The sequence below is a fragment of the Rhinolophus hipposideros genome, assembly GCF_964194185.1.
Source record: "Rhinolophus hipposideros genome assembly, chromosome: 3".
In the NCBI taxonomy this organism is placed as follows: Eukaryota; Metazoa; Chordata; class Mammalia; order Chiroptera; family Rhinolophidae; genus Rhinolophus; species Rhinolophus hipposideros.
This window is the reverse complement of record NC_138049.1, coordinates 1,299,230-1,313,159: the sequence shown is the minus strand read 5'-3', so window position 1 is coordinate 1,313,159 and position 13,930 is coordinate 1,299,230. Positions and strand designations below refer to the sequence as shown.

General features: G+C 54.8%; 1 protein-coding gene across 2 annotated transcripts in view; it reads left to right on the top strand.

Annotated features, from left to right (window-relative positions):
• Positions 1-833: 833 nt before the first annotated feature.
• Positions 834-13,930, top strand: part of SMOC2 (SPARC related modular calcium binding 2) — a 166,828-nt gene continuing 153,731 nt past the window's right edge. For both annotated transcript variants that reach the window (XM_081041261.1, XM_081041260.1), the window contains exon 1: positions 834-1,091. In XM_081041261.1, coding sequence (XP_080897387.1) covers positions 1,008-1,091 — 84 coding nt within the window. In that variant the 5' untranslated portion in view covers positions 834-1,007. The remainder of the gene's footprint in view (positions 1,092-13,930) is intronic.

Sequence of the window (13,930 nt, the reverse complement as noted above, 5' to 3'; positions counted from 1 at the left end):
GCAGCGGGGGGGAGGGAGGGGGCGTGGGGAGGGAGGGGGCGTGGGGAGGGAGGGGGCGTGGGGAGGGAGGGGGCGTGGGGAGGGAGGCGGCGTGGGGAGGGAGGGGGCGTGGGGAGGGAGGGGGCGTGGGGAGGGAGGCGGCGTGGGGAGGGAGGGGGCGTGGGGAGGGAGGGAGGCGGCGTGGGGAGGGAGGGGGCGTGGGGAGGGAGGGAGGCGGCGTGGGGAGGGAGGCGGCGTGGGGAGGGAGGCGGCGTGGGGAGGGAGGGGGCGTGGGGAGGGAGGGGGCGTGGGGAGGGAGGGGGCGTGGGGAGGGAGGGGGCGTGGGGAGGGAGGCGGCGTGGGGAGGGAGGGGGCGTGGGGAGGGAGGGGGCGTGGGGAGGGAGGGAGGGGGCGTGGGGAGGGAGGGAGGGGGCGTGGGGAAGGAGGCGGCGTGGGGAGGGAGGGGGCGTGGGGAGGGAGGGGGCGTGGGGAGGGAGGGGGCGTGGGGAGGGAGGGGGCGTGGGGAGGGAGGGGGCGTGGGGAGGGAGGGAGGCGGCGTGGGGAGGGAGGCGGCGTGGGGAGGGAGGCGGCGTGGGGAGGGAGGGGGCGTGGGGAGGGAGGGGGCGTGGGGAGGGAGGGGGCGTGGGGAGGGAGGGGGCGTGGGGAGGGAGGGGGCGTGGGGAGGGAGGCGGCGTGGGGAGGGAGGGGGCGTGGGGAGGGAGGCGGCGTGGGGAGGGAGGGGGCGTGGGGAGGGAGGGGGCGTGGGGAGGGAGGGGGCGTGGGGAGGGAGGGGGCGTGGGGAGGGAGGCGGCGTGGGGAGGGAGGGGGCGTGGGGAGGGAGGCGGCTCCGCGGCGCTCCGCAGTGATTGCTTGACAGCAGCCGGGAGCCGCGAGCGACGCGGACCAGCGCTCCGTGCGGGGAGGGCAGCTGGTCGAGTCCGGCCGCCTGGCGTCGTGGGGTGAGGACCGCGGGAGCCCCTCCGCCGGCTCCCGGCCGCCGCCCGTGTCCCGCGCGCCCCGCCCGCACCATGCTGCTGCCCCGGCTCTGCTGGCTGCCGCTGCTCGCGGGGCTGCTCCCTCCGGCGCCCGCGCAGAAGTTCTCGGCTCTCACGGTGAGTCCCGCGCGGTGCCTGCGCCGGGCGCGGCGCGGAGAGCAGGTGGTCCCCGAGGAGGTGGCGCCTCCTCCCTGGCGGGGCCTGGCAGGTGGGACCCGCGCGGGACGTGGCGTGCCAGCCTCCGGACGGCCTCCGGCGGCGGCGGGCGGGGGTCCCCGCGCGGGGACGAGGTCTGGGGACGCCTGCACCTCTCTGCGGACGTCCGAGGCGGCCCCGCCAGGACTGGGTACCCACTGCCCGCTGACCCGCCGGCTCCCCACGCGTGCGCTCGCCGGGCGAAGTGGTGGGACGGCTCAGGGCCCTCAAGGTTCGCCTGACTTCCCCCGAGACCCTCCCTCAGCAGCGTTAGGGAAAGCAGATGCCATTACAAATAAGGGGCATTTGTCACTCGTGTAAGCGGCAGAAATGGGAGGGCGCAGGCGCCTGCTGGCCCTGTGGCCGCGTTGCCCTCGGCTCCTCTCCGGCCCGTGCTGCGCGCAGGCCGGCGCGCGCCCCAGCGCGTGGGTCACTGCGGTTGACCGCTGTGTGTTTTTCTAGCTGCGACTTGTAACGGCCTTGGCCGGCGAGGCGCGCGGTGCCAAGCGCGGAGCTATGTCCAGGGGCTGCGCCAAGCCACCGGCCGCTGGCCCAGGCCGCGTCTGCAGCCCCCAGCTCGGGCAGACCTCGTGGGCTTGCAGTGTTTGCAAACCCATAATTAATGCAATCTGCAGAAACGAAAACATTCCACTTAAATGTGTTTTTGAACAAGTGCTTGAGAAAACACGAAGGTAGAGCGAACACCTCTGGTGGAGAGACGCTTTTAAGTGGCCAGGGACTTGTCCTGAAGGCGTTTATTGTATCGAAAATAGGCGGTTGAAATGAGCTGTGGTCCGGTTCTGCTTTTCAGCAAATTTGAAGCACTCCTTTGAGTCTTTTCTTTCTTCCTTTTTTTTTTTTAAAGCAGTAAGAGGGGGAAGGAGTTGGTGAGTTCATGGTTCATACTTAAAATTCTTCTGGAGCCGTCCTGGGGTCCCTGCCTTGTGTCTGCAATGACTTGTAGATTAGAAACTGCTAACTTTCGCAGGCCCTGCTTTCCCTGCAGAACTGTTATCTCCCCAGAGGGGCCCATCAGACATTTACGGCGTGTGTTCATATGTGTACCCATCTCTACATACACACACAGGTGTGCACATGCACACACACTCAGAGGCTCACGTGTGCACACGCACACACACATACTTAGAGGAGCACGTGGGCACACACACACACACTCAGAGGTGCACGCACAAATGTACACACACTCAGAGGTGCATGCACACATGCACACACACACACACTCAGAGCGCACGTGCACACACACACACTCAAGGCGCACACACATGCACACACACACATACTCAGAGGCACACACACATGCACACACACATATTCAGAGGTGCACGCACACACGCGCACACACACACACATACTCCGAGGTGCACGTGCACACACACACATACACACACTCAGAGGTGCATACACACACGCACACACACACTCAGAGACGCACATGTGCACGCACACACAGGCACGTATGCAAACACACTCAGAGGCGCACGCACACACACGCACACTCAGGCACGCACAGCCGCACACACACTCAGAGGTTCACACACACATGCACGCACACTCAGGCACACACACACATACACACTCAGAGGCGCATGCGCACACGCGCACACACACACTCAGAGGCCCACGTGTGCATGCACACACAGGCACACATGCACGCACACACACACTCAGAAAGCATGCACACACACACACACAGGCACACACAGGCGCACACACACACTCAGAGGTTCACGCACACACGCACACACACACACTCAGAAGTGCATGCACACACACACATGCACACACTTGCCCCTACAGTGCAATAAAGAAGATCTAGGGACAGACCAATTCTCAGAACGAGACCCTCGTGTTTCTTTCCACAGCTGCCACGGATTTTCTGGAAGTACAAAAAGCAGACTGTCATCTGCTCGCTGTCCTCGGGGGAGCCTCAGCCGGGTGGTCCCTCTGAGGAAAAGCAGAATCCATGTGGTTAGTTATTGGAACAATTTAAATCTCTGTAGATTCTTTTCTTCTCTCCCCTCCCCTCTTCTAATTTAACCATTTGCTTTAAACCTCTGGTCCTGTGCCTTCCCGAGCTGACTCCCAGGGTCTCCGGGGCTGCCAGCCGCACGTGGGACTTCTGTGGGGAAGGGACTGGATGTGTGCCACTCGCGGTGTGCCTTGCACTGCACGGCTCCAGAAAACGTTTGGCCTGAAAATCACATTTGCAAATAAAATGCCGTGTTGCTTTTGCATCCAGGAGAAAAGTTTAAAGCTGTAAAATATTTTGGCAGACTGCTTCCCACCCCGCCCCCACTCGAGGACATTAGGAGGCTTTCTGAAGGGCCTCGAGGAAACGTGAGCGGTGCTGGGTCTTTCCGTGCTCCTCATGTCTCTTCAGATCACTTTGGAGTATTTGGGATCCCTGGTGTGGACAGGAATGGCTTTCTCTCTGCAGGATTCACATGTGCTCTTGAATAAACCAGAGAGGCAGCGTGAGTGGCTGAGAGGCTGGAGTGATGGCTGTGTGTCTTCTACAGTGAGTGGGCAGAAAGTAACAATACCTGGTTAGCACATGTGAGGATTAAAGATAAGCCTCAATATGCCCGGTACACGTCAGTTCTCCGATCAGCATCATCCCTCAGGCACCCACGGCGGGTCCACGTGAGATGGTCTGAAATCCTGGGAGTGCCATCCTGCCTGCTGCTGTGCCGTCAGGTGCATGTGGCTCCGTGGTCTTGCCACCTGTCACGGTGCTGAGAGCACACCGCTTCGCTCTTGGTGTGTGGATGAGCCCAGCCGAGCTAAGTGGTGTAGAGTGGACGCGCCAATGGGAAAGATGTGATTCTCTTTGTTCCCTGAAGTTCTTCTCACCAAGAAACAGGCAGTGTCACTGTCTCTTTGGGGCTCAGACGTTTGTCATACCTGTCCTTGGGGCACAGTGTTGCCAGAAGGTGTCACGGGATTTGATCACCCCATTACTTTGTGTTTGAGACTAAGAAAATCTACTTTGCTTGACAGTCATTTTTTTCTAATTTTCACCACTGTCATTCTTCAGAAATGGCACCATCAGACCCTTTGTGTTTTCTCCTCTGACTCTGACGGCTTTGCACAACCTGGCCATGGATCAGACCTCAGTGTTAGCAGGGCGTGTTGCTAAGTGTGATGTGTGTGTAACCCACTCCAGTTTGGACCCACGGTACTTCTTCCTGGAGGAAGTGGGTGCATTCTAAGGCCAGCCTATCTGCATTTTTCGTGAGGATGGCTGACTTCTTAATTTTGATTTCTGAGAATGGCTGAGCCTGGGGAATCATTTCAGTATACATCACTGGGGCAGACAGATCGCGACTCTTCCACTCTGTCAGAGATGCCATCATATGGAATTTGACTGACAGTCAATAAACCTACACCTGAGTGCTTTCCTTAGGGGATGTGAGGAATGGGGTGAACCATGCCCCTTTCCCAGAAGTCTTTTAGATGGAGCCATTGCCTCCTTTCGGAGCTGACTAAATGGTTCTGCGTTCATCCTTAAACACAGAGTGAAGCCACTTCCCTTCTCGTGCCTTTTCTCCTGGCCAGGGATGGTGCTGTCCTGGGCTCACGCCTAGGTCGCCCCAGTGAGCCCTGACTGTGCTGTGCGTGCTTGGCTAAGGGCACTTCGTGTCGCTTCACAACAACCTTTAACCCTCATAACAGCCTAACTAGAAACGTTTCTTGTGTCCACGTTTAAGAGAAGAAACGGGAGATTCCCAAGACCCTGTAAGAGCCCTGCACACAAAGCTGATCGAGATGCTTCCAAACTCAGCCTGAACTTTTTTCTTCCTTTGGGGTGAGGAGGGCTGGTGGGGGGGTGCCAGCACAGGTTTTTGTGTCACTTTTAGGGACTTTATAATTCTGCACCACCTTTGCCCAGACTGCTTGACTGTTAGCGCTTTCCCACAAGGGTCTGACCCCGTGGAGCGGGGGAGAGGCAAGGGGGCATAGGACTTGCTGGTCTGAGGACCTTGGAACCACAGTGTAGAAACAGCTGTTTTCTGCCCTGTATGTATTCATTTGCTTTGAAAGAGAGGGGAGGAGATGGGAAAACAGTGTTTAGTCAGATACACACTTTAGAATGTTCCCCTGTTGGCACGTCCATGAGAAGAGTTCATGGTGATTCTGCCGAAACACACATATCAAAGGGCTCTTCCCTTTCCCGGGGTGACTGTGTGCGAGTGTGTTCTGCCCTGTGTCGCTGCTGTTCTCACTCAATGTCGGGTGTCTGAGGAGTAATTATGGGTTCTCCTCTCCCACTGTTGGACGTCCTGGAAGGCAGCCTTTCATTCATCAGCAAGAGATGGGCCACTGAGGGGGTGATGGGGAGGACACCAAACACAATCAAGATTTTCCAACCTAGAAACCCATTTACGTGGTGACTGAAAACCCAAACATCTGGAGGACTCACATTCATTTTGATTTGAAGTCAAGACCACGAGTAATACTCCGAGCCACTTCAGGCGCTCACAGGCTTGTGCAGAAAATGGGCACGGATGTGTGGTAGGTTTCACGGTTCAGAAGATGTTGGATTTCTAGGTAATTCTGTATCAAAATCAGCCTTCACAATGAGCCAGGGGTTTAGAATGCTATTAAGATTGCCAGTGTTACCCGTTAGGCAAGGATAATCGTTATGTAATTTTGAATTAAAAGATACCCTATTCCACACATACAAGGCTGACTTAGAATGATGAATTTCCAGTGGGATCTTGGAATTAGAGGGAAAACACTAAGAAAAAAAACCTGAGTTAATTTATAGAAAACTAGAATTGTCACTTTTGTTTCCCCAATTGATGCTGTGGGTAATGGGACAAGATTTCACTATTAATGTCTGTACGTCTTTAGAGTTTGAATAACAATCTATTGAATATTTTACTGAAGCCCACAAGAGGAAAGATTTCAGAAAATGAATTTCTAATTTCATAGGGGCTAAGAAGAAATTATTTTAAAAGTGAAAAAGAAAAACAAAAAAACAGACATTATTATGTGGTTTTGTAATGCCAGGCTGAAAATCAAAGAACAAAGGTTTGCAATAAAGCACTAATGAATAGAACCAAGAAAAATGTCAACTCACATTTATATTGTCAGGATTAAAAAGAAGAAATTATAAATGGAAACTTGTATACTGTAATATCTGGCCCAATTTAATTAGAATTTTCAACATGGAGGCAGTCTCCGAATGACTACTGAAACCAATTATATTCGGGTTTTTATTATGTGACATAATGTGGCATGTAACCAATGAAGTTGGCATTTAAATGAAGGTGAAATGTCAGTAGAGTAAGTGAACGCTCTTCCTTGGATATATATCTTCCTTCTTTTTCCTTTTGTCTTTTCCCTGGTCATCTGTTTTCTTTCTCTTCTGTACTTCTGCCCATTCCCATTACACTCGTTCCCGCGACTTCTCTTCTCACCAGTACTCTGACCGTGGATACTGCCCTTTCCATGTTAGGAACGGCTGAAATTCCGGAAGGGGTTTTGGTAGTTTCTGTTCCCTATAGCCTTTCCTCTCAAAGCATCTGTCTGTCCCCCTCTGCCGAGCCCTGTCCTGGTGGCTTCTTGCTGTGGTGGGGGGGAGGGGCACTGCTGTCACTGTATCTCCAGCATCGTGTTACTGACCCCTCCACGAGCAAGCCCCGTGCCTATGGCAGATTAGTCTATTTAGGGGTAAGCCAGCTCTTAACATTTGAGGTTGCTGGCAGTCGTCAGTGATAACGCACTTACCATAGCGTGGAGGGTGTTGGGTAAACAGAGGTCTGCGGCTGTGTGATCACCGCTCGAACACTTGAGTGAGTGGCCAGTCTGTGAGGGCCACTCTGTTCTGGATGTTCTCAAGGTGGCTGGGTTTCTTGAAGAACAAGCTCATCAGTTTCTTCGCCCAAAATGCCACAGTACATAGGTTGACCTTGTCCAAATTGGGTGTTTTTGTTTATCTTCTGCTCTGTCCGGTCATGAAGTCCTCCCACCCCCACGAGATGAGCGCAGTTGTATACAGCGGATATCCTTGCTGGGACTTCCCATCACCTTGCCGGCCCTGGGCAGGTCCATCCCAGCCCAGCCCCGCAGAGCGAAACAGAAGGTGGGCATTTCCCAGACCAGGCCAAGACGTTACTTCCTGGGAAGAAGCTTCGTGCCCAGAAAATGGCGTGGAGGCCCTTTGTGATGCGTGAAACATCACACGGGCAGACTCCTGTGGATTCTCTCCCATGAAGACCATATGGAGATGAATTTGGGGACCCTCTTGGTGGCTGAGAGTGCCCCCCCACCCCACATCTTTCAGGAGCAGCAGGAGAGGAGACACCTGACACCAGTGGGGCCAGGACAACACTAATGCTGGCTCTTCTTGTGTGGCCGAGGCCACACGAGCTGTCCCAAAAGCAGTGACCTCTTTCTACGAGGGAGCTACATGTTGATGTTGACGGAGAAAGGATTTTCTAGCTGTCTGGGCAGTAATGGAAGGTGCATTACTGAGTGGGTAGGCTGATGATCTTAATTTTTCAGGGTACATTTCAGTTCTAGGATGGCAAGATGTGTGATTCCTTTAACCAAGCCTCTGTGTTGGGCAGACACGCTCCCCAACTCTTCCAGTTCCATTAGAACTCCGATTGGGTTTGGTGGTGTTGCTCTAATGACAGCTCAAAATCTAACCCCAGTGTTCCGCCTCTTCCCTCTAATTACCCTTTTCCTCCCTCTCTTTGTTCACGTGTAGTCACGTTTTTAGCCCATCTTCAGAAGTGAACATGGACTTGCCTTTTCTTCACTGTAGCTTGTTCTGGTTTTCTGAGTACTAACATTAACTGACGCACAGATTAATCTCTCTATATATGTGAATTGCATTCACACACTTGCACTTTTCTTATGCTACCATAATTGTTTTAGAAAGTTGAGGGAAAATATACAGATCAAAAGAAATGTCACAGAACCACTCTGTAACTTTCCTCGGTTTCAGAAGTCACTCTTATACCCTTCCTTATACTTGAAATCAAATTGAAATGAAAAAGACTTCATAAGATACAGCTGCCCCATTGATAAGAACGAATCACTTTAAAATATGAAATAGAAGTTACAAAATAAGAAATCAATTCCATATATACTCATATTAATAATTTTAAAAACAATTCAAGAGATTTGAATAATGGTATTAGAGCAGAATTTAGTGCATTGTCTCTTTTCAGTTGTACGTTCATTCCACATAGGCCTTGGGTCTGTGCAATGAAGAATTTAAAACAACAAACAGTACGCTTAAGAGTAATTTTAAAATAATGATCTTTGAAAAAAAGAAGGTCGTGTCCTGCCATATGGCAAGGTCAAGACTATCAAATGATGGTGTTTGGAAATCTGTAGCCAGTTTGGGGGCTTTGGGGTCCAGACAGGGTGTGTTCCAGGTATGGACAGCCCTGGCTGCTGCCTTCTGCGAAGTGCCAGCAACTCTAATGCAGTGCGGTGCTGTGTCTCGCGTCCCATCACACTGTCATCTCACAGTTGAGTGTTTTAATATACCTGTTTCACGAGTGACCGTTACGTGCTTTGCAGTGGAACGGATGGGTCAAAGCAGACACAGGGTGTACCTGTTGAGTCCTGGCCGGGACCCCACTCTCAGCACAAGTCCTCCTCTTTCCTCCCGGTCATCCCACATGCACGAGCCTCAGTCAACATGCTGTCGCTGCTCCTTTCATTAGATGTGCTTGTCCGTAAGCAGGGGGAGGGGAAAAGGGAGAGAAGGAGGAGAGCGAGGGGAGGACCCTGCCTCCTGCCCACGCCAAAGGAAGTTTGGGCCAGGGGGCTCTGATCTTTGGAACATGGGGAGTGCAGTTCTGAACATTAAAAGACAGATGCTTGGACCATCCTCGTGCCCAGCTCCAGGGCCGTTCATGGCAGAAGACGTGTCACAGGAGGGCTCTTCTCGGCCCCTATGGAAGACGCTGCGAGTACTTCTCTGCGGGGACTGGTTTCAATGCAGATGGAGATTCACATAATTTTGAAAACTTCGGTTATTGATGAGTCACTAAGAATTGACATTGTGTGTTTCCATGGACCACTTATTTAGGTATTTAAAGAAGATTACTAGGTTGTCCGAAGACAGGACCCCTCCTTTGTCCCCCTCCCCTTTATTCTCAGGCCCTGGTTCTCTTCCAGTGTTTGGAAGACTCTGGGGGTCGGGGGTGAGTGAGTTATCAGCACCTAAGCCCCATGTCTGAAGGAACCCTGCAGGCCCTCCGGCTCCCCCTCCCCACTCTGAACCTGCTCTGCTTGGGTGCTGCTTGGTCAACGCTGTTGGACGAATGTGGCCCACAGGCCCAGAACCAGGAGCTCAGAAGCAGTGGTCCCACACGTGGAGCTGACTCTGCATGACGGCACCAGTGTGTGCTAGGCTGACGTTTCTCAGTAGCTTTCCAACTGGAGGCCCCGCCAAGCCAGTCTGTGCAGGCAGTTGTTTGAAGTTTGTGAACCCACAGTGGAACGGTGTGTATTATTGCTGTTAAGACTGGATCTATGTCCTGAGGCCATTACCCCAGGCTGGAACAGTCCTTTCCGGTTTGTGCACATTGTCTGAGCCTGCTCCACGTTCCCGGGCCTGGGTGGCCCAAATACACCTGAGGGACAGGCCAGGTCTCACTCCAAGGAGAGGACGCTCAGGGTGAATTTCCATTTGCTGCCTGGACTCACTGCCTGGTGAAAACTCCCCAGGAGACCTGCTTACCTCTGCCCCCCACCTTGCACGCTCCCCAGAGTTAACGACTTAAAAATCATCCATAAGATGCTATATTGACTCCCAGGTACTCGTTACTGTGAATCATACTCTAAAAAGTTTATGCTAAGGCGGTAATTGACACCTGTGGAGGGAGGCCCTGTTCTCAGCGCCATGTGCACAGGCCATCTCCTGGACACACACGTCCTCCCAAGTGACAAGGTGACTGCATCTGGGGTGGGATGAAGACGTCCGTGTAAAAACTAAATTGTCTTTGCACGCGGCACCCTGCTCCCCAAGCAGAATGCACCGGCTTTGTGTGTGTCTTATTTGTCCTCTGGTATCCTTGCCAGGCAGCTGTCTGTGCTTCATGGGCGTATGTGTTTTGGGTTTCTGGAAGCCCCTCGGGGTGAGGAAAGTGAGTAACAGCTCTGACCTGAACATACACGTCGTTCCGTTCTCGCTGGGCTGGCTCCCCACGTGGGCTGGTGCCAATCAGGTCTTCACTCTTAAAAGATTGATCTCCTGCAGGGAGTTGCCAAGACAGATCTTCCTTTTCATTCAGAGATATAATCCAGGTGGAGTCCTGGGTCCCTTGTTCACACTCTGGGCATCGCTCCTGCCTGTGGTGCTGCCTGAGCTCAGGTGGGGCCCGAGGCAGGTCCCCAGTGGAAGCTGTGGGTCCTAACTTTCCTTGTTCCACTGTCGCCCACAGGGAGGAGCCCGAGAGCAGCCTGGCCGGCGCTGGGAATGGGGGTCGGCGGGCAGGGAGGCGGGCTTTGGGGTTAGGACCACCAGCAAAGCGTGGCCGCCTTGATGACAGAGAGTGCCCCAGGTCTGCCACTTCTCATGAGTTCAGGCACCACATTCCAGTTTTAAAGATCTGACTCATGATGCAGAGATGCTAAATTAGGGAGTTAAAAATAACGAGCACTTTTGTTTTCTTGATGTTCTAGCACCTTAATCTGGAAGTCTGGGCCATGCATGTTAAATTCAGTGCTATTGCTCAGCTGCGGGGCAGGAGTGCTGTGTCACTGAAGTGGAGCTTTGGTTTTGTGTACTGAGGTCTGCAGAGCTCGGTGGGGTGGGGCTGTCCGGCCGAGACACCCTCTGCTTCCAGCTGCCAGGTCTCGCTTGGCGAGGCGATTCCGCGGCAGCAGTGGCTGACCTATCCTAGCTGCTAAAGTGACACTCATTTCAGTTCTCCAGGACGGAGGTGCCCAAACATGCCAATTTCACGGTGGGGTTTCCCCCCGAAGAACACTGACAGTCGCAGATCACAGTGTGCTTTCTGATCGAGGCTGTGCCCCAGGGAGTCTTCACACATGTGTCACGGGAGGGGGGCTCCGGGAGGGCGGCATGCCAGCTCCCGGCTCCCTCAGCAACAGTCTGACTGGCCTGGCTGGCATTGGCCTCACAACCATCCACATTTCTTTGTATCCCAAAATCTGAAGGACAGTCTTGAGAATCGTTAGTGGCCCCCATTCAAATTTACATCACCTTTCCTTTACCCTCCTTCACTTCTGCCATATTTTTCCGTGTTCTTTTTCAGGTGACAAAGAAAAGTGCATTTCTGGCAATAGCTGCAGGTTGTCCCCCAGGTTCTGATTTGTAAAGGTTATTGGGGGTCGGGGGACCACGCCTGTGGTCCTGAGTTTTCCATCAGGCAGCCATGACTTCAGAGCCAGGCGTGTGTCCTGGCTCAGCCAAGCCTGTCTCGTTGTTCCTGCTGTTACCTGCAGACTTGGGCAGCTGGCAGGTTGGTGCTGGGGCAGGGGCTTCTGCTGGGCCTCCTGGAGTCCTGGGCTGTGGCACAGGCAGTGAGAGGCCCCGCGCCACCAATGCCCCACAGCTGGGCCCTGGACGCTCGGGTCCTGGGAAATCAGGCCAGCTGCTTTGAGTCCCGTGTTTCCTCAGTGGCAGGCGCACGTCCACGTGTCTACGTGTGTGTACTGAGGTCGCCTCAGGAGACATGGGCGGAGCCTGAGGAGCAGGGACAGCAGTGCATGCGTGCAGAGCATGTGGGTTACGCAGGGCGCCCCCAGGCCCTGCCGTCCCTTCTTGGGGTATGTTGTCACGTCCATCCTTCCACCCAGATCCCTTCCTTGCTCTTTTTACTGTACCCCCAAATTTAACAAAAAAAATGACAAAGAATTTCATTGACAAAGGTAGAAAATTAGGAGCAAATATTTCTCTGTCTTTGTCTCTCTCTGACTCTGTCTCTCTGTCTCTGTATCTCTGTCTCTGCATCTCTCTGTCTGCCCCTCCCCCTCTCGCCCTCTGGCCTCCTGCCCTGTGTCCAGTGTGCTTGTGGTCACTCCCAGCCCTCCTGTCCCTGTGACCCGGCTGGCCACAGTCCTTTCTGCAGCACCTGGGACCCCTCCAGCCAGGCCCCCGGCCGTGGCAGCCCCGTTCCCACACTGGGGAGGCAGGTCACCTATTGGCAGGGCAGGTGAGAGGCCCCAGGCGGCCTGGGGCTCCCTCAGCTGAAACATCTGAGGAGAGCGCGTGAACTAAGCCAGAACTTGACTGAGAGCCAAACTCTAACCAGCCTTTTAAAAGAAATCCCCAATTTTGTTTGTTTCCACCTTTCTACTCCAAATGCTTTCTGGCTTTCCCAGTTCTGTTGGGAACTGTTTTTGTACAGAGTACTCCTGTGTGGGTCTGTCGCAGCGAGATCCCAGCTCTCAGGTGATGGCCCTTGCCTCCTGGAATGCCGCAGGACAGCATGGCCCAGGGAGTGGGGGGAACTCCAGCTGCAGTTCAGCAGGTGGGGACACTGGCCCAGCGGTGCGGTGCCCCAGGGCGGACGCAGGTCACTGCTGCGTCCTCTGTCAGTTTGCTTTTGGGGTTTTCTTCATGCCCATCCTGTGGAAAAAGGGGCTTTGATGGAAAAAAAGGTAAAAAACACCAGTGAAGTAGGTAAATAAAAGCACCACACAGCATTCACAGTGTGTCTGGCTGTGCTCGAAGGGACCAAGGGACTTCTCGTGAGGGCCGTGCAGTGTCCCCTGGGTATTGGGTGGGGACCCGGAGCGTCGTGGGCAGGGAGCCACCTGGAGGAGTGAGGAGGCTCCCGAGGGCGGGGCGGGGCTGGGGTGGGGGGGCGTGAAGAGCCACTGGCAGAGGTGGGCCAGGCAGCCAAGGGGAGCCCCGCAGGGCGTCAGAGCCCGGCCAGGCTGGCTCCTGGGGCAGCACGACGCTGTGCACAGCCCTCAGGAGTGGCTTTGCTCGCTGCTCCATTTGATGGCAGGGGCACGCGGTCCTACTTTCCCGGACCCCAGCCAGTGCGTAGCCGGAGCCCCCACCTGCTTTTGGGGTGTCAGATGCGGGGGATAATTTCTGAGCACTGCTAAGTCACCACGGAACATTTGTCCCATACACATCACTCCTGCATGAGGTGGCCTGGATGCTGTCACAGCTTGTCACCAGGGCGAATTTCTGTGCTGTGAGCTGTGGGAGGCAGCGTGGAGGGGCATGCGGGCATGGCCCAACCGGCGTGGCTGTGGCCATTCCTGGTGGTGGCTCTCTGGTGCCACCCTCTGGCAGGCATCCTGGGCATCCTTCCCACGCCCTGATCTTCCTTAGCAGGACCTCCAGGTCACAGGTCTTGATGCTGCTAGTGACATGCAGACTTTTGGAAGTGTGGCTTCCTTTTTGGCAGCCTGGCATCAAAGCTTTGGGGTGCATGTTTCCTTTACGAGCGAATTCTCCCGTTAGTGCTAGGGTTTCAAAACGCTCTGGGTCCCAGTGACATGAGACAGAAGCCTCCTGAGCGCTGCTAAGGAGAGCGCTTTAGGAGTGTCCACGAGGCGCCCATAGGAGGAGTCCTCAGGTGATGGCAAAGGGCACGCCCACCGGCTGAGCGTGGGGGAGCTTGCGCGGTGCGGGGCGGCCGGGAGGGGCGAGGATGGAGGGAGTGGGTCGGCTGTCAGGCAGCAGGTTAGGGAGCTGGCCCCCCATCTCTGCCTGCTGGAGCTGCACTCAGGAAACAAAACAGAAACAGGTGAGACCTGACCACCAGGGGCACACATGGGAA